The sequence below is a fragment of the Cylas formicarius genome, unplaced genomic scaffold, assembly GCF_029955315.1.
Source record: "Cylas formicarius isolate icCylForm1 unplaced genomic scaffold, icCylForm1.1 PGA_scaffold_12__32_contigs__length_19106922, whole genome shotgun sequence".
Lineage (NCBI taxonomy): Eukaryota > Metazoa > Arthropoda > Insecta > Coleoptera > Brentidae > Cylas > Cylas formicarius.
In genome coordinates, this window is record NW_026844225.1 from 10,233,411 (window position 1) to 10,255,327 (window position 21,917).

The 21,917-nt window shown below is 33.9% G+C and overlaps 1 protein-coding gene across 2 annotated transcripts in view; it reads right to left on the minus strand.

Moving 5' to 3' along the window:
• The window catches only part of LOC132708616 (protein sidekick-like), a 505,836-nt gene extending 486,584 nt beyond the window's left edge, over positions 1-19,252 (minus strand). For both annotated transcript variants that reach the window (XM_060681053.1, XM_060681052.1), the window contains exon 1: positions 18,903-19,252. In XM_060681053.1, coding sequence (XP_060537036.1) covers positions 18,903-18,960 — 58 coding nt within the window. In that variant the 5' untranslated portion in view covers positions 18,961-19,252. The remainder of the gene's footprint in view (positions 1-18,902) is intronic.
• Between the last annotated feature and the right edge of the window lie 2,665 nt (positions 19,253-21,917).

A 21,917-nucleotide genomic window follows, 5' to 3' on the forward strand; every position in this document is an offset into this window, starting at 1 on the left:
TTCTTCAGAGCTTGAATCTGGCTCGCAGTCTACTCTGTAGCTGCTTGAACATTTTCTCGGATGGCTTAGATATTCAGTCAGTCTGTTTACAGGAAACTTACAGACATAGACGCCAAAATATGATCGGTTATCAACTCTTTTGTTGCTTTTTACAAAACTTCTGGATTCCTCCTGCGTTGGTTTTTGCTTAGTCGAAATTGCTGACGTTTCGCCAATCATCATGTTGGCTTCTTCAGAGCTTGACTGAAACTGGCTCGTATTTTACTCTGTACCTGCTTATGTGATTGGCGAAACGTCGGCAATTTCGACTAAGCAAAAACCGACGCAGGAGGAATCCAGAAGTTTTGTAAAAGGCATTACTGTAGCCTGTGGAAGTTTCTTTCTTCTGAAAAATTAACTCTTTTGTTTATGTGCTATCTGATCTATCTATCTGTCTATCTATCTTCTCTCTAATAATTTCCACATTACAGATATTAAGCGTTCCATCAAAAAATATACTTTACCACAACCATCCCAAGACAACCCCACACTTGCCACTGTTGTCCATATATTCAAACCATCACTGTCCGCGTATCAAAAGTTCTTAAGAAACCAGATTTATAACATGTCCAAAAATTTCTCAACATACTCGATCGATATTCCACAAAATGAACGTAAAAGTTATTTAAAACCAGAATATGTAACTCCTTCGTTTTTAAGATACAGGATGTTAAAAATGATTACTTGATGACGGTTTTTTGTTAACGGCTTTAGTGCAGGTAGTTTTTCTCTATGGAACGGGCTGGGACATCTTCATGGGTTGGTGATACAGGAAGGGGCTATGTTTTTAGTAATTTTCTGACTCCAGACCATTTTTAAGAAAAATAGATTTAAAGTCGTATTATTTGGCACGAGCGGAGCGAGTGCTTAATAAACGAGTAACTAAAAAAGTTTACCAAACGAGTTGCGTACTATGCTTTTTCTATGACCATTCAAGCCCTGCGGTGAAATCGCCGAAAACATCCGATTGCTCCCAAACCCGTGCGGCAATATCCCGGAAATGTACGAACGGGCTCGAATTCGTGGGACAAGAAACTCACGTGGTAACGTGACGCTTTCCGCACGCTAAATCAGTGTATAATTGGTATTTTACAGAAGGGAGTAGAAAACCTGAATTACAAACTCTCAGTGCGGCACTAATTTCAAAAATATGTATTTACCTATAATCGACACTGAAGTATCTTAAAAGCAGAGGAGTCTCTTTTTTAATGCGGTTTTTTGGAAATAGGACCTAATTTCCCCTAATTAAGTAATAATTTCCAAGACCGAGGTGATTAATATTTTTTGCTCAGATAAATTTAAAAGCTCATTTACATTCCTTGAGAAATCGGAATTTGGCCCCCCGGTGTGGCTGTGAAAATTTCAAAAATAAATATTTATAACCGACAAATGGGAGCCTTTGTTCTTTTACGCACCAGTGATTTTTTTTATAAACACGAACGTCGGCACGTTGTTTACAAAAATCTGGAACAATAAAAGTAAGATATCATTCCGGGAGATTTAGATAAAATAAATAATTACATCAGCATAAAAGACTATTTATTTACTGTTCCACGTCTCTAAAACACGTGCTTTAAGACGCGATTTGGAATTCTAAAAATATTGAAGTAATTAGCTGGCGTCTACATTATTTTTGGTTATTTATAACTGCTAAAACAAAAACACGATCATTCATTTCTTCGACATACGTATGAGTACGTTAGGATATATGTAGGTAGGAATTTATATCGTTCGAAGATATAAATTAATTTAATTAAATTAATTAAAAATTAAATAAATTAATTCAGCTACAATTAGTTTTGTTAATGAGGTTTGTTTTTACATGAAACTAACATATTTTAAAAAAACTTCCACGGGCAACTGTAATACTTTTGACAAAACTTCTGGATTCCTAATGCGTCGGTTTTTGTTGAGTCGAACTTGCTAACGTTTCGCCAATCATCCTGTTGGCTTCTTCAGAGCTTGACTCAAACTGTCTCGCACCTTTCTCTGTACCTGATTATATATTTTTTGAGGGGGGCGGAGCTAAATGAGGGGCATAAACACCGTCTCGGATGACTGATTGCCATATTGGTGAGAGGTTGTTTATAGATTTCTATAGACTCTCGGATTTTTCGTTGGTAGAAGAATTGTTATTGTTTGTTGTTAATATTAGTTGCCGCATATGCATGGCATCTCAAACTCGTTAAAGATATTAAGCGTTCCATAACAAAATACACTTTACCACAACCTTCCAATGGCAATGAGGCCGAAAGCAATCCCACACTTGTTACTGTTTTCGTTCCTTACATTCAAAACATCACTGACCACATATTAAAAGTTCTAAAGAAATATAACGTCAAAACCAGATTTACCACTTGTCCAAAAAACTCTCAACATCTTCGATCCGTGAAAGACAACATTCCAGCATTCTATTCATATGCAGCAAAGAATACATTGCAGAGATCGGACGAATAATATCAACTAGGCTCAAAGAACATGAAAGAATCTTAAGACTAAGACAAGCTCATCAGCAGTTGCCGAACACAATCAAGAAATCAGACCTCAGTCATCAGTCATCCGAAACGGTGTTTATGTAATACACTTAGCTCCGCCTTCCTCAAACAATATATAAGCAGGTACAGAGTCTAATGGGAGCCAGTTTCAGTCAAGCTCTGAAGAAGCCAACAGGATGATTGGCGAAACGTTAGCAAGTTCGACTTAACAAAAACCGACTGAGGAGGAATGCAGAAGTTTGGTTAGTATAAGTAAAATGTTAAACTAACATTGGTGCTCCACTGGTATTAAATGTTGTCCACGCACTTCAGAAAAACCCGAAATCTACTTAATTTTACTTATTTATTTTTTTAACAGTATTGTTACAACAATACTCTGCTAAGCAAAGTTAATATAAATATTACCATGAACCATATTAAATATAATTAAGAATGGAAATCTTCATAGGATGCGCGGGTTCTCAAGAAAGATGAAAAGATGAATACTTCCTACTACAACTGATTATCAAAGGTAAAATTACAGAGAAGCAAGGTCCAGTATGAATGAAAAATATAAATAAATGAGCTGGAATGAAACACTCGCCAGAACAGCAAAAAGACGAAAATCATTTAAGGACTAGCTAGTCTGGGAGAAGATATTATCATATTTTCGATATTTTATCTAGTTTTCCCTGGTAGAAAGATGTTACCGGAATTTATACCAATAATTTGTTTTCTGTGCACACCTTGTTTAGGTCAGATCTAATTATATTTACGAAGTATTTTAAAATACTTTAACTTTCAGCCTCTAATGGTAATATGATTTTTTTTTCTTTCCATGGAAGATGAAAAACGGTGTTATAAAATATATTATTCGTAAAATAAATAAATATTCTGTACAGATTTATACATGTATGGGTAGTGCAATTTCAAGATGGTATCGCTTTCAGATACACGTGTATACTTAGATAACATGTTTGCATTAAATGATCCCTCTATTGGTTTCGCTGCAATTAGTTATCCATCAGAGGAGATAATTAGGCAAATTAATTGTCAAAATTTACGCTATGAGTTTGAAACCCGTCGCTATCTGCTGCAGAAAATCTTAACTAATTCGAGAAGGGTAATTGCAATTTCGAAGTATCGAAGCGAAAAGGCATATTAAAAGAAAATATTGCTCCTTTCTGAAGGCTATCTCGATTTACGGCGCACTCAGGGTTTGTTTTTGGGCTTTCGGGGCTCAGGCGGTTTAAATGTTATTATTTTAGGCCATTGTGTTTGGAAATTTGAGATAATTAACCGCCTATCCGCCTAGTAGTTGGGGCTTAAGACAATATTCGGAAACAAGAGCCTGAACGTCGTAATGGTCGTAAGACAATATTAAGAATTTGACTAAACGGACAAACAATGTCGTCTTGTCACTGAGCAGATGACTTCATATTTCTTATTTCTTTACATTTTAAAATTTTTGATATTGTCATGGCGAGCCCAGGTTTATGATTCTGATATTGACATTTTTGTAATGGACCAGGCGTAGATTTGTGGCCAACCTAAGAACTACGTATCATATTGGGTGTAAGTTGCTTGAACTTCTATGTCCACAAATTTATAATATATTACATTTTTCATGGAAACTTCCACAGGATACTGTAATACTACTTTCAAATCTTCTGCATTCCTCCTGCGTCGGTTTTTGTTGAACTTTCTGACGTTTCGCCAATCATCTTGTTGACTGACATGAATTGTAAAGTCCTGAGTCGCAGTTAAGATTGTTATGTTGCTTATAGGTTTCAATGGATTCTTTTTATGATAGGTTTGCAATTGAATATGCAATATATGCAAATATTAGAAAAAGTCTTTGTCATGCCATTGTGATTTAAAAATTATAAAAAATATAGAATTTGAGACTACCAATGACGAGTTTCTTCTCGTTTATCTACTATAGTTACTGTACGATATAGAACAATTTTTCATGTTTTGGAATTGTCACCCAGAGTTGATCCTAACTCCGATCATCTGTCTCTCTGTTTAACTATTTCGGAAAACCCGAATTCTGTTCACCATGTACGTGTGTTTTCGTTTTTTTTTTTTCGTAAACCCAACTGCAGATTGGCAATCAAACCCTAGATTAATTTTTAACGAGTATGTTTCAATGTCCCGTCACAATGGCATCGGAAACATGTGCCATATCCACATGCACGTCGAATCAACTGACTGTGGCCACCCATGCAGACGTCCGGAAAATTACCTATTACATTGACATACACCTGCCAGTGCCATGTTTATTATTTGAAATAGCGCTTGTTTGGACTGGTCGGGACGGTTAATGTTCGTTAATTCACGACGATGGCGTTTAATCTTTGACTTTGCGCGGATTTGTTTTTATGAGGCGACAAAATACCAGCGTATTGCTTCTTAAGTCCGTGTTTCGGAAATTTTGTTTACGGATGTTCCGTAAGAGGTTGCAACAGATGCTTCGCAAAAGATAAATCGAGAGCATATTTGGGGTCACTTTAACTAACTGTCTTGGAGTCACACAGGTCACATTTAGTAATAACATTCTTTAGATTGTCAGTAACTTATCTCGTAAAATTTCGAGTTGTTTTGAAGGAAGGAATATTAAATTTATGGGCTATTGGTATTAAAGGGGGTGCCCTCGCGGTCGTCCAAGCACTTAGGCCACCAGATGGGCCCGTTGTGCCCCCAGGCCGCTCTAGAGGGCGTCCAGAATGCCGCCCCTCTTATAGAAGGTCCGCAACTCCTTTAGCCCAATAGCGTGCACTGAGTTCGGATCGATCAAGGCCGTTCCGAAGACTTCCAATCTTGCCCATGTCAAGGCAGGGCACTCGGTGAGCAGATGATACGGGGTCTCCTCCCCTTCCATGCACCACCTACACTCCGGGTCGTCTCCAATGCCTAGCAAGCAAAGATACCTCCTAAGGCTGCATTGTCCTGTGTAGGCCCCTGTTAGTGCTCTACACTCCCTTCTGGTCAGTCTAAGCAGCTCCCTGGTCCGAGGGAGGGCGGGCCCATCCATCATGGGCTATTGATTAATTGATTTTGACTGGGATTTTGCTCCAAGTTGAAAGTTCAAGAATATTTCTTTTTTCACATCATCCGCTTTATGAAAACGGCATTTTTTTAACGTCGTAATGCCACTTTCAAACGCAAAAATCGTATTAATAAATTGTATTTTAATAACTAGTAAAATAAATAATATATACAAGGTAAGTCTTAACCTCTACGTAAAGTCTTGGGACAACTAAAATATTAGAAATATTATTTCTTAACATTGTCGTTGTTAGAAAGACCAAAAATTCACCTCTGATATTTTTTTTATTAATTTATTTAATTCTTAAATACACTGGGTAAGTAAAAAGTACCGGATTGCTTAAATATCTTCAAAGCTGCCAAAGCTGAAACTATAAAATATTTTTGGCCATTCAGATTTACCATTTTGACGTTAAAGTCATAATTTTGTTATATGAAATGGAATGCCTTATTTATTTTATTTGCAATGAATAGTGCATCTCGAATTTATTAAGGTTTCATAATTTCAAAATCTTGTTTCCATTAATTACTGAGCTATGGCAACACCTTTGTTTCAGTCAAAACTGCAAAAGGTCTGAAACGATAACATTCAATATCTGGGAGTTTTTGAACATGGCTAACAGCAATGTTGTTAGATTTCTCGATAATTTTTATAGTTCTGGTAGCTTTTCGCCGATACACTTCTAAAGTTTCCTATGTCCAAAAACTTCCAAAATTCTAAGATGTTTAGAATTTTTTTTATTGACAGTGGTAAATCTGACAATATGGCGGTTAGCATTTATGAATTCTGCATGTTCAAAATCCTTCATGTATTGAATTTTTGTCGTTCCAGCTTTGGCAGTTTTGGAAATTTAATCTTCCCAGTGTCTTTTGCTAACCCGTTAAGTAAAAAAAACAGTATTATTAAGAAAAATTAATTACCTTTTTCTACATTATAATTTATTTTTTGTTCTGGAAGATAATGTCCCGTAGAGATTGGAAAATACTCTGTATAATATTGTTTTTTTTATAGTTTAGGTAAAGATTTATGATTTTATTTTTCTTCTTCTTCTTTTTCGTTCTTAATATTTTTATGAACTAAGTACTCTGTATATTGCAGCAATTATTTAATAAAAATTCAAGCATCCTTTGGCATAGTTTAGCGTCTCTATGCAATATTTAGACGTAAACAGGCGCCGAATTACATGGCTGAATATGATTATTTATTTGAACATTTCAGTAAATATGCATAAGCCACGGAAACATAGAGTTTTGTGGGACTTGAGCGTTGAAGCATAATATGAAACAATTTTTATTTGTGTGTAAAATTCTAAATTCACATAACGCGGAAAAATGCGGGGATACGAAAGTGCGACGCGGTTGGTAATAACTAAGGTAACAGGGGAAAAATAATTTTCCTCCTGTTTACTTTTCCCGTTAGAATTAGAAAATTTTCCGTTACGAATTCGATGGAATTCATCAGAATTTTATTTAAAAATGCTCTAGAAATTAGGTTAAACTAACCGATTCACTTTGTTGCCTGATTTGTTCGCGGGAAATTAAAAATTCCCGCGCTATCCGAATGAAAGAGGACGATTTCGGTTTTTGCGTGTTTTTTTTTATATGAAGAGAGCAAAATACACGGGCGGCGGGGAGGTAAAAAAAAGCTTCGCGAGAATACACCAATTATTTATTCAAATGTACGTGTTTAATTTAAAAGGTTTCTCTTTGTTAATTACTCCCCGGAAAGTGACGAAAGAAAGCCCCGGAATTATAAATTCCTAATGGAGAAAGAAATCCCACTCGAGAGTTGGCAGTTCAGCGGCGTAAACATCTTGGAACGGAAAAAGATTTCGAGGGTGTGTGTATAAAATTAATTCGGGGGTTAGGTAGTATACTAGCGTTTGATAATATTTGGGTAATATTTTGCCGAAGGAGACGATTCCGTCGTCATAATGGGACACGAAATAGATTTAATCTTATGGTAAAGCCCTTATATTGACGTTTCTCTTGGGCTTTGTGGCCACACCATTATTCGCTCAGTGTCTAACTAACGTGCAGCATCAGAAATTTGGTCAGTTGCAACTAAATCTTTGTATCACTTGGCAAAGCAATGTGTTGCTTTGTCTAGGAATAATATCGCGATCGGACGTGAAAAAATATTCCTGTCTATGCGTTTGTTGGGTGTACGATTATTGTGATTGGTTCCTTTTGATATTTCTTCAATGAACTTTCAAATTAATTAATTAGAGTCTGGTTTGATTCTTCTCGTTGTGCAGTACATGATCAACGAATATTTTAGTATTTCATTCAAGCCGCATATTAATATTTTCAAGGTTAAACGTTTGCTGTTTCTGTTGGTATTTTTTAGTGAACGTTTTTTTTATTTATTACTTAAATAGTTCGTCTTCAGTTTGCCACATTTCTACATCTGAAATCGAAACAAGATGGTTCACACCATGTTGGTAAATTAGACCTGAACACACAGACCCATTGTGTCGCTTCTCCTAGAAAATAAGTCCTTTATCCAGCTCATAATAAAGTTGTCAACAGTTTAGATTTAGCAAATTCAAGTTGCCTACAAGGCAGTATCAATGTTAACAATATCCCAGAAAGAGATTGATTAAATTTGGCTAAAAATGAAAATAGAAGGTAGGGTAATCCATAGAAATAGATGTTCTTTCTTTTGGTTCTGGTATCAAATATAAAATTATTTGACTTTACGAAATGTCTGCTAGCGCATTGTACCAGACCATACTCATTAAAATTTATAACTAACGATCGTTCGCAACTGCTTTGCGATAATTAACATGAATTTTATAAATAGACGCATAGAAGACGGACGGTTTTAAAATATTTCCTATTTCCAGAGCGGGCATGTTTCACTAGACGTTATTATATAATTGACAAGGTGTTTGATTTTGTCAATTACGCCGTGGGCCTCGTTTCAATTCGAACCTACAAAAATAGCTAATTTTTCAACGTTTTATGTTACGATAATATACTAAGTAGTAAGCTACAATTTTAAAAATCGCTTAATATTTTGAAAGGTGCCCGCTGTTAGTGGGGAGTGAATTTATACTTTAAAAGCTTTCTGCGAGGTGAAAACGATATGGCTATTGGCTTAATTCCGGTTTAGCTCTGTTTTATTAAATATATTGGCCGGGAGAAACGTGATACTTAAAGTGTATCTCGACACTTATGGAAAGGTTTGCGTTCGCTTGTTTAAGTAGTCAGAAATCCTGTCGATCCAATTTTTGTTTCTTAAAACAACATTTTTAGGGCACGATTACGATTTTTATTTTTAGTCGTCACGATGCATAAAATTAAAGTATTTTTTTGCTTAAACAAAGGTTTTCTTTTGGTACAATAAAGCTGTCTTTTTAGATGCGCTCAAAATAGTTATTTCATTTTAATTGATTGTACATAGAACCAGATGTTCGTCAGAAAGATAAATGGAGCCGACCAAAATTTACTCTTTCAATAAAAGTTCAAAAAATCTTTTGTACTTTTATCATTCTTTTTACGATGAGCACATTCGCGTCATCTATCAAATGATATTTTTTCTTACTTTTCGTTTTTGTGTCACCCAAATCCCATCAAAGGAAAACGTAGTGTAAACATTGATGTTTTTTGTACGGCGTTCGAATTGTCAAATGCCAAACCCCGTGAAAGATTAAAAAAGGGGAGGTTTTACAATATTAGAATAATCCGTCGATACCTTCAACGTATGGTATACGACTCGAAGGACTAAATTTCGCATTCAAATTAAATCCTTGCCACTCTGGAATAAATGATACCTTTGTCGAGCTATTTGGGAACCATTCGCAATATTTTTATTTTAGTAATTAATTTTATTAGAATATTTTCCAGTTAAAAACAATAATGGATTGTTTGTGCCTGACTTTATATAGGGTGTCCTATGTTCTAACCAGTAATTATACCTCAAAAATAATATTTTTTTTTCAAGAAAACTTGCATATTTCAGGGCAATTCAAACGTTGCACTAAGGGTAACTTAGCGTTTGTTATTAATAACTCCAGGAGGCTGATGTAATTTGTGCCTTTTGGAATTTATGCATTTATCCAAGAAACATCTGAAAAGGAATTCAAAAATTTTAAAGTTTTCTAATGGAGAGAATGAGATCTAATTTTTTTAAAGCGAGTTGAGTTTGTGCGAAATAAAGCGTATGCGATTAATTACAATAAATCACTCTGTAGTTAATGATTTGTTGAAGTTTGGTGTGCCAAATTTCAATTAATTGTTCAACACACGCTGGGTGATAAATTAAGATCTGTTTTCGGCCGTACATTCGGAATAATGCTTTAGCAACATTTTTTTGGTAACTTTAAAATCAATATCTCTGTGTGAGAAAGGCGTTGCATTAAGAATAGTTTTTATTGAACTGAGGTGGCTTTTACTTGATGAAAATCCATTTATCAAAATAAATATGAACCAAAAGTTCAGCTTTTCACGGAATTATATATTTTGACATGACAGTTGTTTCGACAACACCGTGCCTTTATCAAATGTAATATTTACAAACAACCTGCTACTATTTATAGCGAAAAATGACCATAAAACCTTAATTAATGTTGTTGTGAGAATTTAAGTTCAAAAAACGCATTAACGAACATAAAAGAGCATTTAAAAACAATAGTCTAGATTCTAATTATGCTACACACTTAAACAGAGAAAAACACATTTTTGACGAGAATTTTGATATTTTACATACAGCCACAAAAAGTAGAAAATTAAATATATTGGAAGCCATGAAGATTTAAATACCTGTCTTTTATTGAACTTAAATTCTCACAACAACATTGATTAAGGTTTTATGGTCATTTTTAGGTATATATAGTAGCAGGTAGTTTGTAAATATTACATTTGATAAAGACAGGGTGTTGTCGAAACAATTGTCATGTCAAAATATATAATTTCGTGAAAATATGAAATTTTAGTTCTTATTTATTTTAATAGTTTTTATCTTGAACTGCTTCTTCGAATTCATTTAAAACTTCTGACGGCAGTGGGTTCAGTAAACATCTTTTTCTTTTGGAAAATATTGATAATCCATGTCGCTTACAGTTCATATTTTACTCGAACTACGAAAGCCGTATCCGAAAATCCAGGCCAAACTGTTGCAAAGTTTTACGTACAGTTCGACGCCTTTGTTTCCATATAGAAAATAATTTCAAATTGTCAACGGCATATTTAAAACGTGCAAATTCGGTTGTTGAAAATACACGAAAAAAAAAACGTTTTTTTTTCGCAATTTCGAATATGAATATTTAAACAACGCGTTGTTTGTTTTCGCAGAAAATTTTCATATCCACTAGATTGGCAATTGTCGGGGGATTGGGGTGTTCGGTTTTATGGGGTATAAAGACACAGAAGTTATCGAGATTGTTAATGCTAATAAAAACAAGGCGAGCTTGTGGAGATTTAAATTGCAATTCGTCTAACAGCGTTGCCAGTTCTTGCTAGGACACTCGACTCTAGCCACACTATTCAATTCCAAATCTTGCGGATGCTTTGAAAGAACGTTAAATTTCTTGCAAGTTCGTTTCATGGTATTATTTTAAATTGGTCGTTTGAATCTTACGATGCGCTTAATTCCAGTTCCTATTTCGTTCTGATTTACACTTAATCGCACAGCACTTTATGTATCTACTTAAAAGGACGTCGACAATTTTGCAGGAAATAAGAGTTCAAATAAGCGGGTTAAGTTCTTCTTACGCGATTTCTTCTCTTAAATCAGAATTAATTTTTCACAGATATTTTTATTTTAATAACTAATTTTATGTAATTTTGGCAGGCTGATTTAAAAAATTCTATGGATTTATTTATATCAAGTAAGGTTTTTTTTGCAAATATTAAAGGAAAGAAAAACTGTATTTCTAAAATAATTTATATAAAAAATTAGAATCATTTTTAAAAAAACACACTAGCGGTTGGCAAATCGCATTTAATTTCATAAAAATCAAGAGATAGAGCAAATATATGGCGTTTTTTGGAAAAAGCGCCCCCAAAAATATACAAATAAGCAAACAGCTTTCAATCATCAAAATCACTGTAGACCTGAGTAGTTAATTTGACTAATGAGTTTTTAAAATGTCAAGTGAGGCATTTTAAAAATCTATAACATCGCGCGAAGGAAAAATACAAAAATACAACACATCGTATATAAGCATAACTATCCGTATACATACAAAAAGCCCTGTACACCGAATAATGCTATAATACAAAAAGTATATATATTTTTGCCTTAGTAATCAAAGAGAACTTAAATGAATATATCTCCAGAATTGTATATTCCTACAATTAAATAGTTGAAAACAATTGTTATGAGTTAGATTATGTTTTATATTTAAAGAATCCCTTATATTATTAAAGCAACTATAGAATTTGCTTCACATGGGGAAAGTTTAACGTAATAAAAAGATGTGTGGGCCTTTAATAATGTTTTCAAAGTAAGTGTAGTTATCCCGATTTCCTACATCAATCAGTTGAAATAACTGCGGAATTTCGGTTTGTTAAGAGTGGCTACAATACTATTATTCCCAACCATCGCAGGTAACATTTTTTGTTGTATATCTAACTCTTTGAAACTTCGCACCATGACTACGTCTAATTTAAAGGGTAACATCATAACATGGAAAATATGGATAACGAGTTATAAGAGGGAACTATTTGGTGTGTCGGGCACGCAGCTGGCGATCGACAGTTGTTAATTAAAACCCCTTAATCCCCTGTTTCAACATGATAATTTACAATAATCTCGCCACCTTTTGGTAAATAATTGACGAAATTTGATGCGACCCTCGTAGCAATAAAGGCATGGACTAAGAATTAAGCCAGATTTAACATAGGCCCTGGCAAAGCAAGCGACTATGCGGTAAATCGGGCATTAATCTTTACGAAATGCCTATAATCTCTTTTAACCGTCCCACTTAACTGATTCATTGACAAGGTATTTCTCAAACTAACGCTTGCGCTTGAGTGCTACTTAATTTTTTGAGCAAAACGCGGTTTAGGTTTGAAAATTAATTCCAAGTGGTTCTCATCTGTAAGGACCGCCTATTCGCAAATAACATTTATAGAAAATGTCTCCTTGCCATGTGGAAAACTCCTTTATCTTTAAAGCAGACGAGATTATTATTATGCTGGACAAATAACTTAAGAGGTTATTGATCTTTTTTCCATCCGAAAGAAAAATATACTTTATTCAAGAAGTTAAGAAGTTGTAATACTTCTCCGCAACACAAACAGAAAACTTTTTTACTGTTTACTTAAATCAATATAATTTGTTTTCAGGAACAACATTTCTTTCTGGCGTCAGCATGCTATTTCGATTCCTCTTAGGTATTTTATCCACATTTATTTATTTTTTATGACGCGTTCGCTCGTATACAAGTCATTTCAAACCTAATGCAAAAAAACAATAAATGTTTGCAAAGAAATAATAGATGTTTAACAAATTATTTATTTATTTTAGAGAAAAACGGATTTTTTCAATGTCGATCTATACGATTCATGCATTTACAGTATTTCAAATAAATTTATTAAGAAACATTATAAATGTGACGAAACACATCCCACTCATCATCAGTTTAAAATCGGATTAAGTTAACTTACTTTGTCGAAACATTTATAAATTTGGCCAAAATATCACTCGATTCTTGTTGTTCATGTTAAATTCGTATAAGTATTAATATTAAACATCAACAACTGTCAACACGGTTTAGAAAAAGCGAACTCACTGTTTAAGGAGAATAATAAACACGTTGTTTGTTTAATGAAAATTCTCAAAAATAAAAAATTCAAACTGGATTTCGTTAATACCGTCGAAAATTGTTTAAATACCCGCGCGGGCGCAATTTATCATTTTAGGATTACCTTTATTTTGGCCTCAACTGTAGCAAGTAAGGAAACAGCGCCATAAAAGCACAATATCAATCATCTGTGATGAATGCCAGATCTCACCATGAAGAAAATATATTTCTTAATAACTCCTATAATAGCGGAGGAAGATGGGCTTTTTGTTCACGTTATAAATCGTAAAATTTTACATTCGATGGATTCTCCTGTTGGAGCTTTTCGATGTTGAATGTTAACGATTCGCCAGCTTCGCGTAAGAAATTTTGTGTTCCTTTTTTTTTTTTAATATCCGACGTTAAGGCGGTTTTTGGTTTAGTTTGCTTCACGCATTATGGTATATTAAACGGGACATTCAAAAAAGTTCGCATCTTTTAAGATATTTTTAGTTTAGTTAATGTGTGCTTAAAATTGGATTATAAATGCTGCAGATGCGCACGACATTTATGTAAGAAAATTAAAAAATATATTTAAAAATAGTATATTTAATAATTAACCTCCATTAACGTATTTTTTTATGTAATGATATTAATTAATTAAAAGAAATAAAGAATTCAAGAAAAAAGTCTTCCATTAGATATTGATTTACTTATGTAAATCAAAAAGGATATCCACAGGCAAAGAGCCCAAATATCCACGACTAGGATTAACGATATTGTAAATAAATATGTATACGTACATATATGTAAACTATGTATCTAATTATTATGTACTCACATATTTATGGGAAAATCTATTGAACAATGTAACATACTAATTATTCTATTAAGTAATTTGATTTGATGATTTTTTAAAAAATTACTGAGTTACTGAACAAATCATTATTAGCATATATCGATGTATATGTTGAAAGAATTTGACTAACTTGCATACCAAGATAAATAATTGTTTCTCAAGGTCCCAGGGCATATATTAAAAGTAATGTCGGATAGAATATCAGGCACGTCCATCAAATTATTGATGATTTTAAACAGAAACACAACGTATCTACCTGCTCCCGACGAGTTGCGAGTGAGTGTAATGATTTCATAGCTTTCAAAGCGAAAAACTGTTTACATAGTCTTAATATGAAACCGAGATTTGATTGGCCAGTCTACATGCAATTTGTCCATAATTGTGCCTAAATCTTTGACAGAATCTGGTATTTCATATTTGGCCTATAAAATATTTGACGCTGGGAGAGAACTGTATGCCATATTCAGACTGATGCATAATTTATCCGCCATAAAGAAACAGGATGTTCTATAAAAAGGATGTGCTCAATGAATATGGTGGAAAACTTATTTTGCTACAATAGTAACAAATTGTCAGCAGAGGTTGTTACAAATGAAAAAAAAAGAGCGCGTAACAATTTAGCAGTTATTAAAAGGAAATTATTTAATATTAAGGAAGAATTGGGTAATCAATTATAAATAAAATATATATGAAAGCGCCTTCTGTTGATTCAGCAGTTTTTCGAAAATGCAGTTTTATTTTCCCGCATTTTTTTAGTGGCCATACATTTAAATTATATATGTAAACAATCCGGTTTAACAATTTATTCAAAAGATAAGCAATGGGTACCAAAAAGTCAACGGAATATTCCCTCACACCTAGTTGGAAAATAAAAACGTCAAAACAAATTTATCTCCGACCGATTTCAAGAGGCGAAGCCAGAAAACTAATGTTTAGGGAGCATTAAAGTGGGACGACAATAGAAAGAACTATTCGTGTGGGCCACACTAATAGTCATTCGAAAATTTATAGTATTGTTATCCGGCGAATGGCGTCAACATGCATTCGAAAATGCAAATTCTTTTAAAAGCTTTGCTATGTCACTTTTCAACTTTCAACACAAATGGGGGGTCACGTCAACGAATAACAACGCGCTTTGTTGTACGTTGGTGTCTATACGTTAGTTTTAGACAAAAACATTTTCGAATTTGAAAACATTGCAACTCACGATAACAGTAAACGTTTGCGATTCTCGGGTCAGAGAAATATGGATTTTTTTTAAACTTTCAACTAATGACCATATAATAATAACCTATCTTAACAATATGAAGTGAAATATCTGAATAGCCGAAGAAGCTCGCAAAAATTGCAACATTTTTTCCGAATTCATAAACCCATATGCTTTACTCACACTGTAGAATGGTAAAATTAACGTTATATATAGAAAAGTTCCTGACTGAGATAAAACTGACTGTAGTAATTATAGAGTCATAGCATTACTAGATGTTGTATATAAAACATTTACAAACATCCTAAGGAAAAGACTCACGGGTGTTTAGGAAAGTGTAGTAGGGGAAAACCAGGGGGCATTCGGAGGAGGAAGAATTAGCAGTGGTCAAACTTTTCCCTTAAAATGATTCAGGCTAAGACGTTAGAGTAAAACCTAAATCTGTATTTATTATTTATAGACTTTAAGCAAGCTTATGACTCTATCAGCAGAGTATCCCTTTTCAGGGTGTTGCAAAGACTTCAAGTCCATAGGAAGATCCCCAGATTAATTAAAATAACTTTTTAGTAATACACAGAACAGGGTGATGGTTGGTAGTCACTTGTCGGAACATTTTCAGGTGGGTAGAGGTCTCTGACAGGGAAACCAGTTATCGACTTCGCTTTTTATTTTGGTCTTGGAAATGGTACTTAGAGATAGTGGAATCGATAGAAAATGAACAATCTATGATAGCAAACATCAATGTTTGCCTACGCAGGTGATATAGTCCTCAGAAATTATGTTTAAAAAGACCTTGAAAAAACTGTAAAATATTACGGGTTGATGATTAATGAAAAAATGATGAAATACCTGCAAATTAACTGCCGGAAAAATTCCAATTAAGCATATGTCACATTTAAAGCGGAAACTAGGGAATATAGCTTCGAACGTGTTTATTAACTTGAGTATTTAGTAGTTCAATTTGGCGCAAAATGGGGAAAAGGAGTTCGAAATAAAAAATAGAATTGCCAAGCGAAATAAAGCCGCTGGGGCTTTAAATAAAAAGCCAAAGGTATCAAGAGCTGCCAAGAACTGAAACTTGGGTGATGAACAGAAAAGAAGAACAGAAATTAGCAATCTGGGAAAGAAAAATCTTAAGGAAAATCTATGGTGGGGTTAAAGTAAATGAAACCGAATGGAGAAGAACTAACGAGGAAATTAAATCACTATTCGGACAACCAGTTATAATACGGGAAGTGATGAAGCCGAGGCTGAGCTGGTTAGGGCATGCGGATGAATGGGGGTATAAATGAGCAAAAAGGATATTGGAAAGTGGGGATGGAGGAAGGATGGCCTGTAGCACTTTTATATGTATATGTATATAAACTATATATGTATATAAACAAAAATGGATATTGTTGTTATAGGTCGATCGATTTTGCATTCATAGCCAAAAACTTTTAAGAAAAAAAAACTCTTGAAACAATAACATATTTGTTATAAAAATTCGCTTGTTTTAATATATTCTTACTGCCGACATGCTCGCGAAGTCGATTTTTGCAAAGTCAAGTTCCTTTAAAAGTTATAGAAATGTTATCGAAATATCTTGTTTTCCACGGGAAGTTTGAGATTGAGTTTACGACAGTTACGGGATCTAAGGTATCCTTTGAAAGCTCCATAATAAGTATGCCATGATAAAAATTGTTTGAAAACAAAGTTTGCAAATTGAGACCCGAGGCATCATGAATCTAGCAAGTTTGAACTAAAAAATTATCAGCAGTCAATTTTGTTCGTATTTTAACAACACGTCATCACGTAAAATTTATATTTTCGTAAGGGTCAGCGTAAATTGCCCTCTTCCAATAACAGGCCCGTAACACTGTCAGTTTTTTTTATCTACTTTAAGGGAGGCAACTGCATTCTGCTGGCATGCACCTGACAGGCATCGAATAGAGGTCTAAAAAATATTTCGCTTAGCAGTTTCGGTAGTCAAAGAGTTTTTTAGGACTGAGCGGATATTCAAAGCGATTTTTGGATGAAGTGAAGTGAACCGTTTAATATTTGGTGGAATCAGCAATATGTGCATCAAATTTTTCCAATTTTGCTGCAAAAAAATTAAACCCTAAGACAATGGTGAAGAGACTCAAAATATGCTACGAAAGGATATTATTTTCCAAAAGTAAACTAAATGCGTTGTGGATTTTTTTTATTGTTAATAAATATTATGTGGTGTCTGCACAAAAATAATGTCCAAAAATGTGACTTTACATCCTATTCAATCTACAGTTCTATTAAAGCTATTGTAAAAAGTGATTTTGCATTACTAAATTTAAATATTCTAATTTCGGAAAATCTAGAATGATCCAGGAATGGAATTTTTCTTTTTCATAAAATGTTATCTGATTTGAATAATTTTAGAAATATATAAACGCATTGGTTTAGATTAAATACTGATCAGAAGCTAATACTAATATTAATAATTGAAACACATTATTTTTTTGCTTACAATGTCATTATTCAAAACAAGGAACTTTTATTTTAAATAGCATAGTTGGCAACATCCATCAATTCATCATCCATCTTTCCTGCTATTTTGAGTGGTGTTCATATTTAGTCTGCTTTTGTTTGGCTGTTCTCAGTTTTGCTAAGCTTGCTGGAGATTTTTCGGGCAGCAACGTTCTAGGGTTACATTACGAAACAATGTAAAAAAAAAATGCATTTGTATCGTTCTGTCTTGTTGTTTTGTTAAAATATCTTCTATGTCTACCACCTTACGGTACTAAGCTTTAGGTGCCCTAAATAAACCTGATGATGTTAAAGAATTTTTATTAGGTCGTATTTCTAAGTAATCCTTAAAAAAATCCTTTATTTTTTATAATTTTGAGGGGCTACGGCTATTTTGCTCAACTGTTGTTTTTTTTTATTTTTTTTATTTATGGGTAAAATTTCTTCAGCATCACGTCACTATTTACAAGAATATTATCATAGGATTATAAAAAAGTGATTTACAAATAATTAAGTTGAACAGTTGAATCTAATTATTAAGTACTGCGGAAGCGAAAAAAACGATAGGTTGTAATTTTTCTCTCAAGTATTGGAAAATATTATTCCAGCCGATTTCTCAATCGAAAGCCTACGGAGTGTGTAGTGTTGGCGATTTCATGGTACGTGCGTTACATTGTGCAATTTTAAGGCGCACCTTTGAAACTGCATTAGGGCAGTGAATATTTCAAAAATCTGTATTTATTTCGGCATCGCTATATGCCATGCAAATTTATGGAAAGTTATACGACGCGGCATTTTTAATCGCTGGGAAAACCGGTATCAAATTTTTATACCCCTGAGTACTAAGCGGCGGGTTAAAATCACCCTACAACAAGCATAAGTAAATAAAAGTTTTTTTTTTTAATTTAAATTTATGCGAAAATCGCGTATTAATAGTTTCAAGTTTTTTTTTTACAAAAAAAAGTTCACGATTCTCGTGGTCCATATGGTTCGAGCTCTTCTTCCATTAGGAAAAATATAAAATTTATTTACAAAAAACACTACTTCCAAATTACCTGAATTCCAAAATGCTAATGCGACGGCCACCGGCAGCAAAACGTTTCGGTACGGCATATTAAGACCACTCACAACCAATCACAATCACCAAATTCTCAACCAAAACCAAAATCACCACGTCAGTTGTGCTTACTTTTGCCTCCCTCCCTTTTGCAGAAAAAATATCACAATTAATTATTGACAGTTAATGCGAATTAATTATTATATATTTTTTTAAATTTAGAGTTTATTTTCCCATATTTTTCGTGTCGGGGTTTTTATACGATGTGTCCTCTGGAGCGCGAAGTCCGCGTAATTTCAGCAAACGAGGGCAAACTCGTGAAATACCTCTGGAAATGTGCATCAGGCGAGAAACCTCGTGTGACTAGAGGCGTCGTCGCCGTCGCGACGCCTCGGTGCGTCCGTACTTGGTTCCGATCGCTCCCTCTAGCGGACCGAGCCTTTACTCTACATAGTTTTATGTTTTGTATCGACCTCTTCACCGCGAATTTTCGTGACCCATTCTTGGACACACACACACACACACACACACACACACACATACATACACATACACACTACAACACATCCCTCCATTCCTTTATCATACCTCTCTACATTTCAAAGATTTATAATCACCCCGTCGTTGTTTATTTGTCTTTTGATTTACAATCAAAGTGACTCGGCGGAGATATTCGTACTCCTTTCATTTTTAGGAGAACTTATTCTTCTATATTTTCTTGTCGCTACCGTAATTGTTGCCACTAATTTAAAATCGGAGTCTTCAATAAGCTGGGATACCTGGAATGTCGAAGTACCTAGATAATATTTCAGTGTTGAAATTACAGAAAGTCAGTGCGGTTTTAAACAAAAGTTAACTACTGCGAATGCTCTTATAAGTGTCATTGATGATATTGTCCGAGCCACCGACAAAAAACTAATGAGGGCCTTAATACTTTTGGATTTTTCGAAGGCATTCGATACGGTGATATTCGAAAGAAATTGAAATTTTTTCTGGGGTGCCGCAACGTTCCATTTTGGGGCCGTTATTTTTTTTCATTTTACACTTCTGACATTTTAAAATCTTTAAATTTTTGCAAAGTTTGGGCATGTGCCGACGATACTCAATTGTATTGCTGTTTTGATTTTAATAGTAGCATAGATGCAGAGGTATTTATAAATCGAAATCTTTACAGGATTAGTGAACTTTCTCGTGCCCATAATTTAAAGCTAAACCCATCAAAATCGCATTTAATGATATTTGGAAATAAAAATAAAGTTAAGCTACTTAAACAAAATATTAATATAATGTTAGATAAAACATAGTGAATATTTAAAAAATGTGTTTCGAAAGGCATATGTTTCACTAAAAATCTTATATAGTAACAGGCATATTTTAAATTTTAGACCAAGGAAACAATTATGTGAGTCACTTGTGCTCTCACATTTTAACTACTGCGATGTAGTGTATGGTTTTTTTATTGATAACGAGTGTAAGTGCGGTATTCAATGTTTGTGTTCGTTTTATTATGGGTCTTCGAAAATATCACCGTGTATCTGCTGCATATCGTCAACTTAATTGGCTTAAAATGGAACAAAGAAGAGCTCTTCAATTCGACATATTCGTTATGAAAATTATCCATAACCTCGATTCACCCACTTTGCTGAGAGTGCGGCTTACTCCTAGGGTTACCATCCATTCTGTGAATATTAGATACAGTAACAGACTAACCATGCCACATCATCAGAGTGCCTTGTTTCGTAGATCTTTCACATTCAACGCAATTCGTGTTGTTTTCCTAATAACGTGTTGCTAATTATTTTATTAGCAAGGGATTATATTGAGTTATCAAATTCTTTATTTTCAATTGCATTTTCTGTAATTTGCAGTAGAGTTATGTTGTTCTTCCGATTTTGCATGTATTTTTCATGTTTTATTTGTGGTTCATCCATTTTTTATTTCAATAAATAGTGCGCAATTTATTAATTATATAAATAAGTTCTTTAGAGGTTCAGTAGAGTAGCTATTTAAAGCTAGACTGCGCCGCTTTTGAGCTATCCGTTTACTTTGTTGTGAAAAATGTTCTTATTGTATATTGTTTTTTTTTTGTTATAATAAAGGCTGTTTATTATTATTATTAAAAGAACATTCGTTGTCGTTATTTGACAACGTTTCAGACAGATGCATCATTTTCCTTAAGTATTTATTTTGCGAATAAACTCCAGTTGACACTTGATAGATTAATTTATCTGAAATGTTGTGTAAGTCGAATAAAGGCAATTGATGTTCCAAGTTTTAGATTCATCGGGTAAATATTTAGGTCTACAATGTCACAGTCAATATAAGTTATAATGTTTTCTTCTCTGGCATTTTCCCAGTTTCCGCGGTCCTTGTTCTCCTCAATTCTCTTATTTTTCATTCCCCTACTCTCAAGTCCCTGACTAGCATTGGATGTCTAAGTTATATTTCGATTGTTAGTGTCCATCTTCACCTGGAAGCTCTCATTCTAGAATTCCTTTTGGCATTCTTCGGATATGTTTTCTAGATTTCTTGTTATTGATCATTCTACTCCCATACGTTGCCATATAACTGCGGTTCTTTATCTCCTCCTATAATCTAATTCGTCTTATTTTGCTACTTTTGTTCCATGTAAGGTGAATATACTGTATTTTTCTTTTTTTGGTTTTCATTAGTCGAAGCGTTGTTCCATAACAGCCCATGTTATAGCTGTTGTGGCTCTCATTTTAAATTATTTTCTCAACTGAATGAGTTAATAAATATTTAGCTAAATAGCCCCATAATCACGTTTTTTAAAGAGATCAGTTCTCTTTTAATCAACCGTTTTTTCCCAAATGTTTAATAATAAGGTAGTTCTGATTTCAGTACTATATTCAAGTGAGCATAATTTTTTTATCTTAACTTCATAGTTAGCTTGCTTGCTTGCTTCTTCTTGGTATTGCGAGAGTGTGGAAATAACTTTCAACGCTCCGCTGATAATTTTGTTTAATAATAAAAAATCCGAATTGCAGTTTAA